Source organism: Hylobates moloch, unplaced genomic scaffold (assembly GCF_009828535.3).
Source record: "Hylobates moloch isolate HMO894 unplaced genomic scaffold, HMol_V3 SCAFFOLD_16, whole genome shotgun sequence".
Lineage (NCBI taxonomy): Eukaryota > Metazoa > Chordata > Mammalia > Primates > Hylobatidae > Hylobates > Hylobates moloch.
Window position 1 is genome coordinate 57456451 of NW_026652291.1, and position 21125 is coordinate 57477575.

General features: G+C 48.5%; 2 protein-coding genes across 2 annotated transcripts in view; both read left to right on the forward strand.

The window, feature by feature from the left end:
* Nucleotides 1-203: 203 nt before the first annotated feature.
* KLHL33 (kelch like family member 33) lies at nucleotides 204-12350 on the forward strand. Its single transcript, XM_032179434.2, has 3 exons — nucleotides 204-291; nucleotides 6185-6939; nucleotides 11226-12350. Exons 2-3 carry the CDS (start codon nucleotides 6204-6206, stop codon nucleotides 12194-12196), a joined length of 1707 nt encoding a protein of 568 aa, XP_032035325.1. The 5' UTR covers nucleotides 204-291; nucleotides 6185-6203; the 3' UTR covers nucleotides 12197-12350.
* Nucleotides 12351-12355: 5 nt separating this feature from the next.
* Nucleotides 12356-21125, forward strand: part of TEP1 (telomerase associated protein 1) — a 63574-nt gene continuing 54804 nt past the window's right edge. Inside the window, exons 1-2 of the mRNA XM_058429395.1 lie at nucleotides 12356-12443; nucleotides 12544-12606. Of these exons, the coding sequence (XP_058285378.1) occupies nucleotides 12568-12606 (39 nt within the window). The 5' untranslated portion in view covers nucleotides 12356-12443; nucleotides 12544-12567. The remainder of the gene's footprint in view (nucleotides 12444-12543; nucleotides 12607-21125) is intronic.

The window sequence follows — 21125 nt, forward strand, 5'->3', positions numbered from 1 at the left end:
GATGAAGGGGTGGGGGCCTCTTTCCTGGGGACACAGGCATTGGTGGGCAGCTGTTGGGAACCGGGGCTTCACCATGATTATATTTCCTCTTCTTTCTAGTTCCTGACCATTTCTATGCTGATCTTACCCTTCTCTATCTCACATTCACAGTAGAATGCCTATGTAGTACTCCATGGCAGGTACAGGCCCTTTCTGCCAATTTTGCTTATATCCCAAGACCAGCGCACTGGACTTCAGTTGGTTCAAACATGAGACCTGAAAGGAGAAGCAATGAGGAAAGAAGGGGATATGGTATGTTGGGTGAGGGGTGACAAGAAGACTTCCTTTTTCTCCACTACCCCTCCCAGATTTCAGGAAGCTAGTTTCCTTCTGTGTCTGAGCAGAGAGCCCTGCAGAGGTTCATGGTTCTTGCCATGGCCTTTCCCAAAACAGCCAAAAGTTTGCAAGAACCAGTCATGTAGTATTAAAGAAGAAAGTGGACCAAGTGGGAACTGTGGCAAACTGGAGAGCACCTGCCTTGTCCCATGGGACAGGAGCTACTCAGCCCCAGCTAACTGTGTCATGTGGGTTGGAGGCCCAGGATTAGCAGATGCCTGGATCTTAAATGTTGGTAGTTTATTTTAAAAATTGTAAATGCTGTGCAATCAAAAAACTCATTTCCAGGCAAGATTCCATCCATAGGCCACCATTTTCAATCTGTCATCTAGAGACTTCCTTACTGGAAGTTCTTAATGTGATCTTACACGTTGGTGAGCCTCACTGAGTAGGACAGTGCCATTTGGTAGGTGTCTGCCTGGACTGAAGAGCCCCAGTTCGCAACTGTGCAGAGGAAGGGGTGGTGGCAGAATGATTAGGAGTGGCACATCAATCATCAGGTAGAAGAGGAAACAGACTGTTCGTAGTTCTGGGCTTCTTGTGGGGGTCAGCCTCCTGTTGTAACTCACTTCCTGATTCCCTGCCCACCCGCCTACTCACTCACCAGGTTTTGTAGATCATATAACAGCAGAAGGTAAGCAACACAGTAATCAGTGTTTTCCGCCATGTGAGGAGGAACATGATGAGCAGGCAGAGCAGAGAGACCCAGGGACTTTACCTGCAGAAGGAAGGGCACCAGCCTGCAGGGGACAGCAAATGTAGGCCCTTGTCCTAGCCTCAGCACCACCCACTCATGTACCCCAAGTATGCTCTCCCAACTCCCCAGGTCTTTCCAGCCCTAGACCTTACCTCAACACCTGCCCACACTAACCAGGCGACCAGGTAAGGGAGGTGTAGAAACAGTCCAAGTTGATGAGGGCACAGGAACAGAGGAGGAAGTTGGCGATGATGGGGGTAATGATACTCAGCTCAGCTTTGGGGGAGATGAAAGGTCAGGAGTGAGTCTCCACACTAGTGTCATAAGATCCAGGTCTAGAAGTCCAGGACATCATTTTATGGCTTTCTCCATTCTCTCTATTCCCTTCTTACTCCTCACTCCACCCCCACACACATACCACCCCTACCACTGCAAGGTTAGGAGACATTTTTGTCCACTTTCAGGAAAAGAGAGATAGAAAAGAGGTTTTAGGATCAGGTCCTAGAAGCCAGAGGTAGGGCTGGGAAGGGCCTGAGAGGAATGGTGATTAATAGAGCCTGGTGTGGAGGGTGGGGTGGGGAGTAGTCACCAATAAGGATGAAACCTACAGCAATGAGGAAGGTGAGCAGGTAGCCCCACAGAGGCTCGTGGTTCTCGCCATGGCCTTTCCCCAAAAAAAGCCAGTGACTGCGTATGGTTTATCCTGGCACAGCTGCTGCAAGAGGTGTAGGTGATCAACGGGAGGGTCCCAGGAAGTGGGAGAATGAGAGCCCTCTCTTCCTCTAAAGAGGCAGGAGAGGGAAGCACAGACAGAAGTCAAGGGAGTTTAGGGGTCAGAGGCAGAAAGGATAGGAGTAGGGGGAGTAGGGGGTGGTAAGATCCCTGGGAATGAGGGATGGGAGAAACTGAGAGTGGGGAGGTAGGTAGACGAGTGACACCGGGCCAGGCCTGGGGGCTCACACCTGTAATCCCAGCACTTTGGGAGGCTAAGGCGGGCGAATCATGAGGTCAGGAGTTCGAGACCAGCCTGGCCAAAATAGTGAAACCCCATCTGTACTAAAAATACAAAAATTAGCCGGGGGTGGTGGCACGTGCCTGTACTTGGGAGGCTGAGGTGGGAGAATCACTTGAACCTGGGAGGTGGAGGTTGCAGTGAGCCAAGACCATGCCATTGCACTCCAGCCTGGGTGACAAAGTGAGACTCTGTCTCAAAAAAAAAAAAAAAAAAAAAAAAAAGAGTGACACCTTCCCCATACTTTCCCTTGATTTACAGGCAGACTTTGAATTTTGCTATGTGGGCTTGGATTATCTGTTTAAACGCTAGCCAGCCACAGTCATCTTTATCTCCCAAAGTTACCATCTAACTCCCAGTTGCTGAGAACTGAGCCCTCTTTTGCCCCTCCTCAAAAATTACACACTTGGGATGACCATGTCTGCTAATATTCTCTCCGTTCTCTTGCAAGCATCTTGCTAAGATCTCAACTAGCCTGGAAAATATTAGGGGCTGAAACAAAGCAGGAAACGGCACAGAACAGAGTGGCACTCAAGATTCCAGCAGACATCAGAGGGCTAAAGGCAGACACCGTGTTCATGGCCTGAGGAAAAGGGCAGACAGAGGCAAAAATCAATGCATTTCCAAAGTAATGCATTCCACCCATATTTTCACCTAGTTTTCCCAGACTTATTAAAATTTATTTGCATCTTTGAAGGTTTTGCCCCAAATTAATCAATTTAAACATCTATGCTATGCCAGGCAATGGGCAAGGTTTCTCTCTCTACACTTCCGCTCTGGTTCACTCACCTCGTAGTGATTAGGGAGCCCATAGAGGCAGGACCCTTGCTCTTGACAACTGCTGAAATCCCAGCCATACTGGCACTTTGCGCCCAGGCGGCTCCCATTCTGCACACCCATGTCAGTCCTATTTTCTGAAGCACGTTGAATCATACAGGAGCCTGGAAATGAGATGGAGGATACACATTTCTTCATGGGAAGAAAACCCCATCCCAAAGCAGTAGGGCTATCTAGGTACCACCAGTACCAAAAGGGGAAATGAAAGTGTTTGTATGGCAGGGCTTGGGGGAGTGAGGAAATGACTAAATGTGATGATCAAAGAACACCATACAATTCATTAACAGATATGAGGGATGGGGAAACATGAAGGGAGGAGCGGGAGTCACTACAGACTCACCAGCCTTGATTTTGCCGTTGCTGGAGATGGCTGAGATAGACAATCTGGTGACAGTATGACTGAGGCCAAGAACAGGAATGATGAGCCGTGTGAGCCCTGGGGTAAGGATGGGAATTTATTCATACATGCACATCCCTTCCTACTGCCCAGGAGAGCTCTGAGCTCATACCCATGCTGGCCTGAGCAGCAATACAAGGCAACTGCAGGTCGAGAATGATGCCCCAGATGTTGAGCACACAGCAAATCCAGAGAGCAGGGTGGTAAGGGAGGGGTCGCAGTCTCCAGTGTGAGCCCCACCCCTTGCCCTCTTTTCAGAGGTACTCCCCAAAAACTCTCCTGGAGCAAAAAGTTCTCGCCTGCCTAGATCCCCAGACTTAGGGAACCATGAGCGCCAATCTATTACCATGATTCCTATGACCCAGCTGAAGTGCACTGGGGCCTTGCCGGTTTTGGCTCCAGAATTCTCCAGATCATCTTGGGAGTGTGGCTGGGTGTGGGGTTCCTCTCGAGATGGACGTGGCGCTATTTCTTGGCTGGGACAGCATATACATAACTGAAATGCCAAGACCCCTTGCTAGCCAGCGCGTCTGCAACCAGGAGGACGGCTAATGGACCTGGAGGGCAGTCCCAGAGCTACATGAAGGGTGGTGGTAGCCCACATGCAGATTTCATCCTACCTTCAGGAGTTCACTGTGGGGCCTGGGTCTTACAAAGCTGTGTGGAGCCATCCCAGGACTACGGAGTTGGCCTAGAACTCGTAGCAGGGTCCAATGTCCTCATCCTTGTAAGCAGTTGGTGAACAGAGGCTGGCTTGGGGTATGTCTCCACCAGATTGCAGTTCCTCCAACTCCTGGTTGGGGGTCAAGATGCTGGCCACATTGTCTTGCTCTGGGGAGGACGTGAGAGGCATTCGAAATGTCTGAACTGGGAAAGAGGGAGCAGAGCCTGGACACTATCTCCCCATTTGCTGGCCAGGGTAACCATAAACTGCCTCTCAGTCGAACCATCTTGGGGAGTGCACCTGCTGGCTAGGCTCACCCAGGGAATGCCAGCTACTCAGAGTTGCCAGGGGTACCCAGGCCACAAATGGGGAAATGGAGACAGCTCTGAAAGTAGGAGGGGGTGCTGTGCGGGTCAGCCCACTTCCCACCCCACCCTGCCCTCCACATGAGCCCTTTCATCTGAATCACAAGGAGCAGTCGTGCCTCCTTCCCTTATTAAGTCTGCCTGTGGAGTCAACCTATCCAGTTTATAGGCCAGGAAGTAGGAGCCCTTGGCCTGTCCTACCTCCCCCAGAGAAGGCAGAGGAAGTGTGTCACTGCACCTTTCCCTAAATCCTTTCTGCAAGATGACACTCAAAACTGCGGCACAAAGTGATTGCCTGGCTTTTAGGGCTTTAGTCAAGCACTTGCCCTCAGGATGAGAAAGGAAGTGTTGTCCTGGAGGGAGAAGGAGTGGCTGTTACCGTCTGGCTCAGACAAAATACTTGCATGTCCATAGCCCATCTAGTCCAGGACTCTGGTCCTCACAGCATGCAGATCAAGCACACCTTCCACTGTCTGGTTCTTATCCCAGTGCCAAGATGAGAGTTAGAATTCCCCAGACTTTTCCAAAGACACAGGGTTGGATTTCAGGCTCTCACCCTGGACCCCACCTCTGGACAGATAGGAATCCCTGTGCGGGGGTGAGCCTCCTAGGTCCGCAGCCCTGCCCCCTGGCCCTTCACTTTTCCCACTCTTCTGCCCTCCATGGATAAAGCTGGGCTATATTCACTCCTGGGTCCCAGCTGTTGGCTCCTGGGTCCCAGCTTTTTTGTTTTTTGAGACAGGGTTTTGCTCTGTCACCCAAGCTGGAGTGTAGTGGTGCGACCTCAGATCACTGCAACCTCTGCCTCCTGGGCTCAAGTGATCCTCCCACCTCAGCCTCCTAAGAAGCTGGGACTAAAGTTGCACCCCCCCCATGCCTGGCTAATTTTTGTATTTTTTTGTAGAGATGGGGTTTCACCATGTTGCCAAGTTTGGTCTCAAACTGCTGGCCTCAAGTGATCCATCTGCCTTGGCCTCCCACAGTGCTATGACTACAGGCATGAGACACCACGTCCAGCTAATTTTTGTAATTTTTGGTAGATATAAAAAATATGGAGTTTCATCATGTTACTCAGGCCGGTCTCAAATTCCTGGGCTCAAGTGACTCCCCACCTTGGCCTCCCAAAGTGCTAGGATTACCGGCAAGAACCACCATGCCCGGTGGGGTCCCAGCTTTATCATGCACAGAAAAGTCAATAGCCAAAGCCTGGTCCAGACTCTTTGCCTGACCCTTCCAGCCCACTCTAGTGGCCCAGCCCTTCTGGCCTTGGGCTCATTCCACCGGATCCCCTCATTCTCCTTGGTTTCCTAATTTGCCTAGCTCAGCACCCCCGTATGACCTACAGGTGGAAGGGTGGGGGTGTCAGTCTGGGAAGGAGCCCAGGGGATTGGGTGTCAGAGTTAGGACACCAGGTGCCAAGTGCCTAGCCAGCCAGGACCGGCTATAATTAGCCCTATGGGGCCACTGGCTGACTGGGATGCCATGTGGGCAAGTTCCCTCTGCCACGCAGCCCCAAGCACAGCGGGAGCTCAAGTGAGAGGGCAAGCGGAACGCTGGTGTCTCCCGAGGGTGACTAAAAGGATGGGGGCAATAGGGGAGGGATGTGGTCCCAGTTACTGGATCTTTACACGGCTTCTTGCATGTTTCACTGCACCGTGTGCACCCTATAGTTGTCCTGTATATCCCAGATACTCCAGTGTTGGGATGTGGCCGAGGGTAGGAGGAGGGTGTTGGAGCAGCGGAGAGACTGACATTTCGACTGGCTGGAGACATGGTTGCTCTGGCCTCCTTGGGTCCAGCTCTGACGCCAGGCTGTCTTGCCTCTGCTCACCTGCAGCTATCCAGCAAACCTCGGCATGAGCGTCTCGGACACCCCACATTATCCCCCTGAGCTGGAGAGTGTCTCTCATCCCGTCCAGAAGGATTGCCTTGGACTCCCTGTGCACGCCCAGAGAACCCCCTCCTGGCCTCCCTCCCCCGACGAGGATCCCAGATTGCCTTCCTTTGCTCTGGGAGAACCTGGCTCCAGGTCCCTGGTCCCAGGGAACCTTCCCTTTCCAGCCTTGTCCCTAGAGGAAGAAGAGGAAGAGGAAGAAGATGAAGATGCGGCAGAGCCCGAGTGGCTGCGCAGCGAGGAGCATCCAAGCCAGTTTTTCGCCGAGGCCCAGCGGCTGCGGGAGCAGAGATTGTTGCTGGACGAAGAGGTGTCAGTCGCGGGGCGGGTATACGGGGTGCATCGGGTGATCCTGGCCGCAATCAGCAGCCTCTTCCGAGACAGGCTGCTGGGCGGCGGAGGTCCGCGGCCCCCCTTCAGCCTCGAGGTGTCCCCAGGGGGCTGGGAGGCCGTGCTGACCTTTGCCTATGAGGGGGTGCTGGGCCCCGCCCCGCAGGGGGATGTGCTGGCCGCAGCCGAGGCGCTGGGAGCTCCCCGGGTGAAGGCTGCTGCCCAGCGGACATGCGAGACGGCTGGAAATGTAAAGAAGCCCAGCCAGGCAGAGGAGCTAAGGGAGAACCTGCGCGGAATCGAGCTCCTCTACCGAGGGGGCGTCGGGTGTGACTTGAAGCTGGAGGCAGGCGGCTGCCAGCTGTGGGGTGAGGGCCTGTGGGGCATTAAATTACTGCAGGTGCATATGCTACCGGAATGGTGTGTGCAAGCAGCAGGTGGGCTGATCCCCACCATCATGGTTTTGATCCCTGCTGCTGTCAGAATTTCCCTGGGGTGGCCTTTGGTGCCGCTCCTGAGAGCCGGGCATGCGCAGTCGAGTTGTTTTCTAGGCGCACTGACAGATTTAAACTGACCCTCTGTCTGGCTTTTCCTGTGTCCAGTAACAAGGAATCTCCAGCCAGCTGGCTAGAGCTAAGGGTACAATCCATGGCAGTAGAACAAGCAGAAAGTGGATTGACTCAAACAGAAATTAACAAAAGGCCCTTGTTGGCATCCTCCATTCAGGGCACAGGAAACCCCGGGGAACATGGTGGAAAACTCAGTGTGTGCTTTCACCTTAGTGTGCTTGACACCATGGCTGACTTATGGGCCCTGCAGCTAATGAGCAAGGACTGGTACTGTTTAAGGTTACCAGGCCATGGCACTTTTTTTTTTTTTTTTTCTGAGACAGCGTCTCACTCTGTGGCCCGGGCTGGAGTGCAGTGGCACGATCTTGGCTCACTGCAAACTGCACCTCCTGGGTTCAAGCCGTTCTCCTGCCTCAGCCTCCCGAGTGGCTGGGATTACAGGCACCTGCCACCATGCCTGGCTACTTTTTTTGGTATTTTTTAGTAGAGACGGGGTTTCACCAGGTTGGCCAGGCTTGTCTTGAACTCCCGACCTCAGGTGGTCCACCTGTCTCATGCTGGGATTACACGCATGAGTCACTGCGCCTGGCCTGGCCATGGCACTTTGAAGTTAACTCTGCTCATCACCAGGAAAGCTAAGTAGGGTTGCATAAGTTGAGTATTATTCGGAGTCTACTAACATTTAGTGAGGCACTGGGTACCTGAAATTTTTACACATGACATCTCTTTTTAATTTTCACTGAAAGCTGGTGAGGTCAATATCATTATCTACAGGTGCAGATGAGGAACATTAAATTCAGAGATATTGACTTGGGACAACTAGGATACAAACCTACATCACTAGTCCAGTCTGCTTCCACTAGGCCATGTGGACACATTGAAAGTTTAAAATTACAAGGGATTAGTTAAGAGATTATCTAGCTGGGCTCTTACACTTTGCTGATGAAGAAATCAGAATCCAAGACTTGTCCAAAGTCACATAGCTACTGCCCATTAGAGGAGTGACTGGGAACTAAAGTGCTTCCGGGACTCCTAGAAGGAAAACCACTCCAAAAGTCTTTATTTTCATTTATGATAGCACTAGATGGAGAGGGGATTTAAATTTTTCATAACATAAAATTCTCACTAGGCTTTTGAATTTAAGCATACTCGTGCCACTGCTTTTCTTTCCCTAGGAAATATTCCTGCTTAATGGTTGCGAATCTGTCACTTAAAATCCTAGGGTATAGCAATGAATAAGAGGTGAATACAAGTGGTTGTGAGCCCTTTCAGGGTTGGCTCTGAACTATAGGTTGATTGATGACATAGGAGCTGAGATGGCTTAGCTTGTTTTGAGGAATGCAGATTTTCTCAGACAATATATATTTGAAATCTGTCATTGATGTTTACTACTTGGGAAGCACCAGGCCACTACCTACTGCTTAAAAGACAGTGGAAAGTCATATGAACAACACCTGCCCTTTGGGAAAGGCACGCATGCCTCAGTTGGTCAAAGCAGCATGGAGTTCTTAAACAGCTTGGCCTCTGTGACCGGCCTAAAAGGACTTCTAGCAGCATTACCCCCAACCTTTTTATTATGAAGCATTTTACAAAGCAAAGAATATTAAGATGAACGTTCAAACACCCATCACCCAGATTTAACAACTAATATTTTACTGTATTTATTTCATATGTTAATTTTATTTTTACTGAAGTTTAAAGGAAATTCATGACATTTTACTCATAAATATTTGGGTATGTATCTTTTTAAAAGAAGACAATTCTGTGGGACTTGGTGTGAAAGGAAAAAAAATAAATCAAAGAGGACATTTTCTCATAACCATAATACCTTTATCATGCACGACAAAATTAATAGTAATTTCTTTTATTTTTTTGAGATGGAATCTTGCTCTGTCACCCAGGCTGGAGTACAATGGCACGATCTCGGCTCACTGCAACCTCTACCTCCCAGGTTCAAGTGATTCTCCTGCCTCAGCCTGCCGAGTAACTGGGATTACAGGCGTGCACCACCATGCCCAGCTAATTTTTGTGTTTTTAGTAGAGACGGGGTTTCATCATGTTGGCTGGTCTGGTCTTGAACTCCTGACCTCAGGTGATCCACCTGCCTCAGCCTCCCAAAATGCTGGGTTTACAGGCATGAGCCACTGCGCCTGGCCAGTAATTTTTTAATATCACCTAGTCCACATTTATATTTTCCCAGTTGTCCAAACAACATTTTTTAAAGTGAGTTTATTCAACCCAGGAATTAATCAAGGACTATGCTATTCTCAGTCGCATGTCTCTTAAGCTTCCGTTAATCTAGTACAGTCCTCCCTCCTTTTTTTTTATTACTTTATATATTGATTGGTAAAGGCAATAACGTGTAAGATTGGTTATTGTGGGCCAGGCACGGTGGCTCACGCCTGTAATCCCAACACTTTGGGAGGCCGAGGCAGGCAGATCACTTGAGGCCAGGAGTTCAAGGTTAGCCTGTTCAACATGACGAAACCCTGTCTCTACTAAAAATACAAAAATTAGCCAGGCATGGTAGCGTGCACCTGTAGTCCCAGCTAATCTGGAAGCTGAGGCACGAGAATCATTTGAACCTGGGGGGTGGAGGTTGCAGTGAGCCGAGATTGTACCACTGTACTCCAGGCAGGGTGACAGAGTAAGACCCTATCTCAAAAAAAAAAAAAAAAAATTGGTTATCCTACAAAATGCTCCATTTTCTTGATTTGTGTGGTTTTTCCCCTCATGGTTTTGTCTAAATTGTTCCTTTAGCCTTTCAACTTCCTATAAACTTGACTTTAGATCTAAAGAGTTGAACAGATTCAAGTTAAATATTTTGACCAGAGTAATCCATAAGTGATGCTGAGTATGAGTTCTAATTGTTTAACAGCATAGGTTAATAGGACAGTTTCATTGTCATGAGGACCATGCAGATAACCAAAGTATTGGTACACAAGCATGCTTACTGCAGCCTGACATCAGTGACAGTGGATGGAGATGATCTGTCCAGACAGCCACTGCATGGAAATGAAAAATGAATCACATGCTTTCTCTGGGACCCAACTCAGTTTCCACATATTTATTTATTTATTTATTTATTTATTTTGAGATGGAGTCTCACTCTGTCACCCAGGCTAGGTGCAGCGGCGCAGTCTCAGCTCATTGCAACCCTCGCCTCCCAGGTTCAAGCGATTCTCCTGCCTCAGTCTCCAAGTAGCTGGGATTACAGGCACCTGCCACCATGCCCCGCTAATGTTTGTATTTTTGGTAGAGATGGAGTTTCACCATGTTGGCCAGGCTGGCCTTGAACTCCTGACCTCAAGTGATCCACCCATCTCAGCCTCCCAAAGTGCTGGGATTACAGGCGTGTGCCACGACGCCCAACCAGTTTCCTTATTTTAAAGGGAATAATTGAATTAGATTATTTTGAAGGTCTCAAGTTTCAGATCTCATGATTCTACAGATTATACCAAGAACAGGAAAGAATTATGCAGAGAAAAGCTGGGACACATGGAAAACATTAAATACTAAATCTTAGGCAAGAGGAGACAGCAATCCGACGAGGCTGGATTACAGCCATTCCCGCGTGGTGCCACTTTCCCAGCAAAATCTAACAGAATGGCTGACAGTTTTGGCTCTTGAAATTGTAAAGAATTTTATTTTGTGCACAATATAGACAGACCTATATAAGTTGCATGTTGGTCTTTTCCATTTATTTTGTGCTCCTCTTAGCAAATGCTTTCTTCTCAACCTGATCCGTGAAGACTCTTTTTCTGACTGATCTGACCAAAAAGACTAAAGCAATGTTTATCAAAGTGTCCTCAGGCCACTAACATGAGAATCACATAGGGTTACCTGAAGTGTTAAAATACAAATTTCTAGGGTCTCCGTCCAGAACTGTTGAATCAGAATCTCTGGGAGTGGACTGCTGAAACCTGCATTTTAACAACTACCCCATGGTATTCTGATGCACACCACAGTTTGGCCTGTAGCAGTGGGTGGCTTGGAGGGCCAAACTTAGAGGTACCAAGTTGGGGTAGTGCCTATCGGTCTTGCAACACTTTGAGTCCTCCTCTGTTTCTTCTCCCCTCCTACAGTGCACCGAGCCGCCCTGGCCTGTGGCAGTGAGTTCTTTGGGGCCATGCTCCTGAGCGGGATGAGGGAATCCCAGGGCACAGAGGTATCTCTGCGGACGATCTCCACCCAGGACCTGCGGCTTCTCGTCTCTTTTGCTTACTCCGGAGTTGTGCGGGCAAGGTGGCCAGGGCTACTGAGAGCTGCCCAGGCTGCTCTGCAGTACCAGAGCTCTTCCTGCTTGGATTTGTGTCAGAAAGGCTTGGCACGGGGCCTCAGCCCTGCCCGTTGCCTGGCCCTGTTCCCCATGGCTGAAGCCCCCGGGTTGGAGAGGCTCTGGAGCAAAGCCCGTCACTACCTCCTCACCCACCTGCCTGCTGTAGCCTTGTGTCCTGCTTTCCCTTCTTTACCGGCTGCCTGCTTGGCTGAGCTCCTGGGGAGTGATGAGCTCCATATGCAGGAGGAGTTTGAGGCGTTTGTGGCTGCACGCTGTTGGCTAGCTGCCAACCCCGAGACCCAGGAGTCAGAGGCCAAGGCCCTGCTGCGATGTGTCCGCTTTGGCCGCATGTCCACCAGGGAGTTGCGGAGGGTGCGGGCAGCCGGGCTACTTCCACCCCTGACCCCGGATCTGTTGCACCAGCTGATGGTAGAGGCTGATGTTCCAGGCCAAGAGAGACGGAGGGAGCCTGACCGGGCACTGGTAGTGATTGGCGGGGATGGGCTCAGACCAGACATGGCCCTAAGACAACCATCCCAAGCAGTGTGGTGGGCCCGGGCCTTCCGCTGTGGCGTGGGACTGGTACGAACTGTTGAGTGGGGGCAGCTGCCTGCCCTGCCTGCCCCCGGACGCTTCCGGCATGGGGCTGCGAGCCTGGCAGGAAGTGAACTCTATGTGTGTGGGGGACAAGATTTCTACAGTCACTCCAACACCCTGGCTTCAACTCTCAGGTATAAGCTTCTGGGAGTGGGCAGGGTGTGGCAGGCCCTAAGGTGAGCAGGGAGAGAAATTGCTGGCCTAGCCAACCACAGATGCCCAGAGTCACTCTTCCAATCTCTTGTCCTACTGTGTCCAGGTGGGAGCCCAGTCAAGAGGACTGGGAGGAGATGGCTCCTTTGTCCCAGGCTCGAAGCCTTTTCCCCTTGGTGGCACTGGATGGAAAACTGTATGCCCTGGGTGGAAGACACAATGGTGTTGCCCTGGACTCTGTGGAGACCTACAACCCTGAGCTCGATGTCTGGAGGTAAGCAGACAAGGGGGCGTCTGGGAGAGATTAGGAGACTTGGAATAGAAGGACAGTTGAAGATGCTAGTTGCCTTATCTTGTGTCCTGTTCTCCCTTAGGCCAGCACCTGCACTTCCAGCACCATGTTTTGCCCACGCAGCTGCGATTTTGGAGGGCCAGTTGTACGTGAGCGGTGGCTGTGGTGGGACTGGCCAATACCTGGCCTCACTGATGCACTATGACCCCAAACTTGAGAAGCCAGGGACATTTCTGAACCCTATGGGGGTACCTCGGGCTGGCCATGTCATGGCTGCATTGGGTGGGCGGTTGTATGTGGCAGGTGGGCTGGGTGAGACTGGGGACCTGCTAAGCTTTGAGGCCTATGAACTAAGGACTGATAGCTGGACTCACCTGGCACCCCTACCCTCCCCCCATGTGGGGGCTGCAAGTGCTGTGCTGCAGGGGGAGCTACTGGTGCTGGGGGGCTACAGTCACCGTACTTATGCACTCTCCCACCTTATCCATGCCTACTGTCCTGGCCTGGGCCGATGGCTCTGCCTGGGAACTCTGCCAAGGCCTCGGGCTGAGATGCCTGCCTGCATCCTGACACTGCCCACTGTGCAGCACATAGCTTTGGTTCCCACCCCACACCAAACCAAACCTGCTGGGTGACGAGGGAGCAGCAGTGTATGGGGAGAGGAAGGCGTAAGAAATAGCCTGAGAGAAGGACAGAGATTGTGAGGAGAGAAAAGAGAAGGCTTTATTCTTGGTAGTATTTTATTCTCACACTGCGCATTGTAAACTGCTTTTGTACGTATGATCTCCATTGAGGAAATGGTGGTTCCAGAACTCCTGGGGAAAACATATAGGGAAAGGGGAGGCAGCTGAATACCCAGGTAAGGAAAGGAGACTGGGGAGCAACTCCACAAGGCTTACGGATTCTTAGGGAAAGTGCATCTGGTTTGAAAGACAGTTAAGAAACTTCAGTAGCCAAAGTGTAGAGACCATGGGAGGACAGTTGGAAAAATGGTTCTGACCCATGGATCATGGGAAAAATGTGAAATGGCCATCCATGAAAGAGTTTGAGGAGTGTAGGAGGAAGGACTGTAAATCGTTCAGCCCTTTTTTTCCCCGGAACTTGCCCTTTCTCCTCTCCCATCCCTGGGATGCCTAAACCTTCTTAACAATATTCTTTCTCAGGTAATTTTGTAGGCCTGGTCTAGCATTTCCCAGCTGAGACACCACAGGCTGCCCCTGAGAACCTCTTGGTTTCCTTCTGAGGCAGAAGCTCCCACATGGACATGCACGGCACAGGGACCTGAGAGACCTGACGGGTCCCCCAGGGCCATGTGGCAGGAGTGTTGTGTGGGGAAGATGATTGGGGCAGAGGCCAAGGAGAGAGAGGCCCACAGTGGAAAAACAGATGATCTGAGGTTTAAGGAGATGGGGTGGAAGAAGTCAGAAGCCTATGTGGCTTCTTTCTTTTAGGCAAACTAAGGAATCAGGAGTGAAAATGAGACCGTTGTTGCCTGAGGTCTCAAGTGGTGAGAGGATGTGGCGGAGAGAAGAGTGAGAAGCAGACAAGACTCAGAAAAGTCATTTCCCCCTTTCAGTCCCTTTCCCCCAGAGTTATTTTTAAATCCATTTCCCTTTATCTTGCCCAGGAAAGTAGTCAGGTGCTTCCTCTTCCTCTCTTCCCCCATCCTGCTCTCCCCACTGCCTCTGTTTTTTGTTTTTCTTTCTCTTCTTTCTCCCTCACACAGTTATTAATTACCTACTTTGTGGCAGGCACTGTAGGAGGCACCAAGGATACAGAGGTCGGAGAGCTCCTGACCAGCAGATAGACGTAAACAAATACAAGTTTTGAGTGGACTTAGATGTACGGACAAGTCTTGTGAGAGCCCAGGGGACAGAGCAGTGAACTCTGCCCAGGAAGGCTTCTGTTAGGGAAGGTGTCATCCGATGGGTATATTTTGAACTGGATCTTAAAGGCTGCCTAGAGTCTCACCCATTAGAGAAGGGGGAATGCATTTGAAACAGAAAGAAGTGGGGCATGCCGTACCCTGTTTCTCCATAGCAAAGAGGAAGTGGGTATTCCAGAGATTTTTTCAGATAATTCTGCTGCTCTTGCCACGTACTCTCTTCTCTGGAGCCTTCCTGAGGATAATGGCTTTCACTTAATGATTGTATATTCCTGCCCTCTACGACTCACCTCTATCCTTCCTGTCTGCTCTTTCCATTTCTGCCTACTGGACAGCTGAGAGCAAAAAAGGGTAGGTTTTTGTGTGTGTGTGTAGGTCAATTTTCTTTCTTTTTTTTTTTTTTTTTTTTTTCGAGACAGAGTTTTACTCTGTTGCCCAGGCTGGAGTGCAATGGCGCGATCTCAGCTCACCGCAACCTCTTCCTCCTGAGTTCAAGTGATCAAGTGATTCTCCTGTCTCAGCCTCCCTGAGTAGCTGGGATTACAGCTATTACATCTGGCTAATTTTGTATTTTTAGTAGAGACGGGGTTTCTCCATGTTGGTCAGGCTGGTCTTGAACTCCCGACCTCAGGTGATCCACCCACCTCGGCCTCCCCAAGTGCTGGGATTACAGGCGTGAGCCACAGTGCCTGGCCTGTGTAGGTCAGTTTTCTATTACCATTGTTTATTAAGATTTTCATGTTTCTAAGGGTGATGATGGAGTCTCCCTTGCACCCTTCTTCATTCTGGCCCCAGAAGTACTTGGCATGTATTTTATGTATTTATTTTTAGATTTCATTATTTTAGTAAGGTTTTTTTCTGTATCTCTATTGAAGATAGACTAGGAATGTAATTGAAAATGAGAAGGGGTAAGTAGGATGTATAAGAGAAAAGAGAAGGAAAAATAAAGAAAGGGAAGAAGGAAATTGAAGGAGATGAGAAGCTATAAATATTGGATGAACTTCTATGAACACTTTTTGTGATTTTGTACCCAAAGGCAGACTTAAATAAAGGTTTCATAGTGACTGAATCTTTCTTATCTGAGTTTCTCTACTATAAAAAGCATTCAAAATAAAATTCCCTGTAATCTGCCTTCTAGGTCTACCACATGATTGAAATCATCTCCCTCTGCTGTTACTGTGACCTACTTCTTACCAAATCTAACAGTCTGTGGCCATCTTCATTCTCTTTCATCTTTCTGCAGGGACTGATTAGCGTGAAAACTGGCTCTTACCCTAAAAGTTTCTCTTCTCCTGGCTTTAGAGATAGCACACTCTCCTGGATGGACTTTCTCTTATTTCTCCAATCCAAAATCCAGTAAGCCAGATCAAAGTGTCCAAGGGAGTGTGGCTTCGTCTCTAGTGGAGCTGATAGCCAAGGATCCACAGGTGTGTGGATGAGGGTGGTTCATTGCAGAAAGTTCTGACTTTCATTATTTATCTTTAAAATTGAGGGTAGAGTGAGGAGAGAGGAGATCTCTGACTTGAAGGAGGACCCTAGTCAATAGTCCATTCATCAGTGAGAAGGGACTGAATATAGGCAAGGTAACAACAGCCTGGGGCTTCAGCCAGGCAGACTAAGAATAGGGTAATATCAGGGTAACATTTCAATCCCAGAAGGGAAGTGGAGTGAGAAGTAGGAATTGGGATAGAAACCATGCATACAGATTGGGCAACCATGGTGATGACCTGGCAAGGCTAGTTTGATGACTGTAGAGGCCTGGGATTCTTAGCTTTGGTGAATCAGATAATAAGCCGAGGTGTTCTAGATGCTCTCTAATAGGCCCCCCAACACTCTTCCCTCAACCCCCTTTGCTGGTGAGGGTGAAATTTCTGATGTCTCTCTTATCTTTCCAAGGTTGACTCAGGGTAGGACTGGACATGCAGGTTAATGTTTAGTACAAGTAAGTGTGCAGGACTCTATGTATCACTCTATGTATCTCCTGTGCCTAGTCCTGGCTGGGTTGCTCACGTTCTTCCTTTCCTTTGTTTTATGCTCCCTGTCAGGAAGCTCACCTCTCCTCTGTCTCCAACCTTGATGGTTCGCCTGGGTTCTAGTCTGATTTTTTTCGGTGATTCTCACCTCCATTTAGATGTGCCAGCATCATTAGTTCAGATTCCTCATGCTTTATTGGCACCATCATTTCCCCTATTTCCTGGACCTGAAGCTTTGGAATCATCTTGAGCTTATTTTCCTTTATCTTTTCTTCTTTACTTGACTCATCACGTAATACTGGACTACCGAAAGAAAAACTGACTTAGTGTCTTCTCCCAATCTTTCCTATGTTGAATATAATATATACAGAAAATTTTTAGCCAGGTGTGGTGACACATACCTGTAATCCCACCTACTTGGGAGGCTGAGGCACGAGAACTGTTTGAACCCGGGAGACGGAGGTTGCAGTGAGCTGAGATTGCACCACTGCACTCCAGCCTGGGTGATAGAGTGAGACTCTGTCTCAAATTAATAACAATAATATATGGAAAATTGATAGCAAGGAAGGCTTAAAAAAATAGAAGAGCAAATTTATATGAAAATTTCACCAGCTGTGAAACCAAGAATTATTACTTACCCAGACAGATACTCTGGATTGTAGCAGCAACAATGTTCAATCAAAAGAATGAAAAACTGCCAGGCACTGTGCTAAATGCCCATAGTTCCAGCTCCGCAGAAGGCTGAGGTGGGAGGATCGCTTGAGCTCAGGAGTTCGAGCCCAGCCTGGATAACATAGACCCCCATCTCGAAAAAAAAAGGAATAAAAGAAAAATTGCATAGAAGGATTACTTAATAGAATTATAGAATGGAGAGGTTTCAGAGATCATGTAATTCAAACATTTTGTTACACAGCTTAGGAAATAAAGGTGTGTGGTACACAGTCTAGATAATGAAGAAGAAGGCTTTTCATGAAACTAGTCTCTCACGTACATTAGGACCGACAGGCAGGCTAAGACAAACATCACAGATGAGGTCTATAGACAGGACAGTCATAATTACTCTCTCAGGATCATAGACTATATTCTAAATCCTGTCTAGCCCTTGAGATCAAGGAGCCCTAAGTGAAAAGGTGTCAATTTATCACAGCTCCTGGTAAAACACCTACCAAAAAAAATTATAGACAGATAGATACTTATGTATATATACATACATACATATATATCATCAGTGGTGAGATTATAGTCTTGTTTCTCTGAGAGAGAAATGATCATGGTATTATTACTGTAGCTGATTCAGAATATAATCATCTATAGTTCGTATTTGATAAGTTTTGGATCTGTGTCCCTGCACATATCTCATGTCAAACTGTAATCCCCAGTGTCAGAGGTGGGGCCTGGTGGGAGGTGATGGGTCATGGGAGTGGTTTCCATGACAGGTTTAGCCCCATTCCCTTGGTGGTGTTCTTCTGGTAGTGAGTTTTCATGAGATCTTGTTGTTTGGAAGTGTGTAGCACCTCCCGCCTCGCTCTCTCTCTTGCTTCTGCTCCTGCCATGTAAGACGTTTCATGCCTCCTTTGCCTTCTGCCATGATTGGAAACTTCCTGAGGCCTCCCCAGAAGCAGATGCTGCCACGCTTCCTGTATAGCCTGCAGAACCATGAGACAATTAAACCTCTTTTCTTTATAAATTACCCAGTCTCGGGTATTTCTTTATAGTAATGTGAGAACAGACAAATATAGTATTAGAAGAATGACAAAAAAAAGTATAGCCCTGAAAGTGTACTGAGCTAGATTCAGTAACTTGGCTTCAAGTTTCAATTCAATTGTTGCCTTGGTAATTTTTTTTTTTTTTTTTTTTTTGAGACGGAGTCTTTCTCTGTCCCCCAGGCTGGAGTGCAGTGGCGCGATCTCGGCTCACTGCAAGCTCCGCCTCCCGGGTTCACGCCATTCTCCTGCCTCAGCCTCCCGAGTAGCTGGGACTACAGGCGCCCGCCAACACGCCTGGCTAATTTTTTGTATTTTTAGTAGAGACGGGGTTTCACCGTGTTAGCCAGGATGGTCTCGATCTCCTCACCTCGTGATCCGCCCGCCTCGGCCTCCCAAAGTGCTGGGATTACAGGCTTGAGCCACCGCGCCCGGCCTTGTTGCCTTGGTAATTATGAGTAAGTCCTTTAACCAGTTTGAATTCCAAGTTCGTACCCCATAAAATAAGCACCATAATGGTATTGTAAACACCACAGTGTTATTATAGCTCATGAACCCCAGAGCTTGGGGCAGTCCTCAGGACCTCTAGGCACATTTGGAAAAGTGTGCCTTGGTAATCTATAAATCAAGTTCCTAGGACATATCCTTTTAGATCAGAGAGCTAAATGATGCCAAACAAGGAGGGCAGTGTCCTGTAGTGACAGGCTCCTGAGACCATGAGTACCGTACAGAAGGTTATAAGCTACTCCAGCCTGATGTACTCCTGAGACAGGGAAGCAGATTCATCTGGATTCCAACTGAGGCCAAGGCATATAGTTAGAGAGCTATATATCAGTTAGTTTGTGTTTTGTTTTGTTTTGTTTGAGACAGAGTCTTGCTCTGTCTTCCAGGCTGGAGTGCGGTGGCGCAGTCTCTGCTCACTGCAACCTCCACTTCCCGGGTTCAAGCGATTCTCCTACCTCAGCCTCCCGAGTAGCTGGGATTATAGGCACATGCCCAGCTAATTTTTGTATTTTTAGTAGAGAAAGGGTTTCACCATGTTGGCCAGGCTGGTCTTGAACTCCTGACCTCAAGTGATCTGCCCGCCTCAGCCTCCCAAAGTGCTAGGATTACAGGAGTAAGCCACCACGCCCGGCCTATATATCAGTTTGACTAATTTCCAGGTAGACAATCTGAGCCCGAATACACGCTTTTCAAGCAAACTGTCACTGATGAAAGCCAACTCTCATTAGAGTAAGAACTGCTTGTTTTATTTTTTATTTTTTTGAGATAGTCTCACTCTGTCGCCTAGGCGGCAGTGCAGTGGTACGATCTCGGCTCACTGCACTCTCCGCCTCCTGGATTCCAGTGATTCTCCTGCCTCAGCCTCCAGAGTAGCTGGGATTACAGGAGTCCACCACTATGCCTGGCTAATTTTTGTAATTTTAGTAGAGATGGGATTTTACCATCTTATCCAAGCTAGTCTTGAACTCCCGACCTCAGGTGATCCACCTGCCTTAGCCTCCCAAAGTGCTGGGATTACAGGCGTGAGCCACTGTGCCCAGCCTAGAACTACTTGTTTTAGATTATAGTTATCATTGTTTGTGCTAGCTATATGCCAGGTGGTATGCTAAGTGCTTTATGTATATTATCTAATTTGAATGACAATACAGGCCATAAAAAGTGGGTGCTATTATTATTCCCACTTTATAGATGGGAAAACTGGAAGAGTAGAGGAGTTGTAATCATGTGGAGCATGTATTTAAACTGGTAGAAGGACTTTATTATGCCCCCTCTCTAATGTAGCTCCATCTCCACTTGAGTGGCAAGCTTTATCCATGAAACTCATACATGGGCTCTACAGGTGGGAGCAATGAGCGAGTATAAGTGCCACTGGAGGTTTGGAGACATGGTCTTGAAAAATTAACGGCCGGGCGCGGTGGCTCACGCTTGTAATCCCAGCACTTTGGGAGGCCGAGGCGGGCGGATCACGAGGTCAGGAGATCGAGACCACGGTGAAACCCTGTCTCTACTAAAAATACAAAAAATTAGCCGGGCGTGGTGGCGGGTGCCTGTAATCCCAGCTACTTGGAGAGGCTGAGGCAGGAGAATGGCGTGAACCCGGGAGGCGGAGCTTGCAGTGAGCCGAGATCGCGCCACTGCACTCCAGCCTGGGCGACAGAGCGAGACTCCGTCTCAAAAAAAAAAAAAAAAAAAAAAGAAAAATTAACATCCAATTGCTGTAATGCAAATAGCTGTGAATTTAAAAGACGCTCAGCCAGAGCAAGGGGTAGTGGGTTCTTCCTTCCAACAGTTTTTTTTCACTCATTAGGATGTATTGAGCTGGGGATTGTTATGAAAATGAGACAGGAGGTGAGACTTTTCAAGTGGAGAACCTAGCCTGACCCCTTTGCCACACCGGCATCATGTGATCTTACTGCAGACTCAAGGACCACTCTCTGGCCCCATTGAGGGTTGAGATTATTAACCTTATTTTCTTCTACAGCTTAGGTCACACTGCTAGTCAGTAGCAGAGGAGGATTTAAACACAGATCCATTGGACCAGGTGTGGTAGCACATGTTTCAAGACCTTTGTCTCAAAAATAAAAAATAAAAATAAAAAATAAACCCAGATCTGTTGGACTCCAGAATGCATGTTTAAACAACCATATTTAATATATAATATATTATCTGGCCGGGTGTGGTGGCTCACTCCTGTAATCCCAGCACTTTGGGAGGCAGAGGCAGGCGGATCATCTGAGGTCAGGAGTTCAAGGCCAGCCAGGACAACATGGTGAATCCTTGTCTCTATTAAAAAGACAAAAAATTAGCCAGTGGTTGTGGCAGGTGCCTGTAATCCCAGCTACTTGGGAGGCTGAGGCAGGAGAATTGCTTCAGCCCAGGAGGCAGAGGTTGCAGTGAGCTGAGATTATGCCACTGCACTCCAGCCTGGGCAACAAAAGCAAAATTCCATCTCAAAAAAAAAAAATATATATATATATATATATGTAATATACTATCTTCACCCATATCTTGGATTGCAGCCAAGTATTCCAGTTCTTCCCTAATTATCTGAATTCCCATATTTTTTTAATTCTTCCTACGAGTCATTAAAATGTTCCAA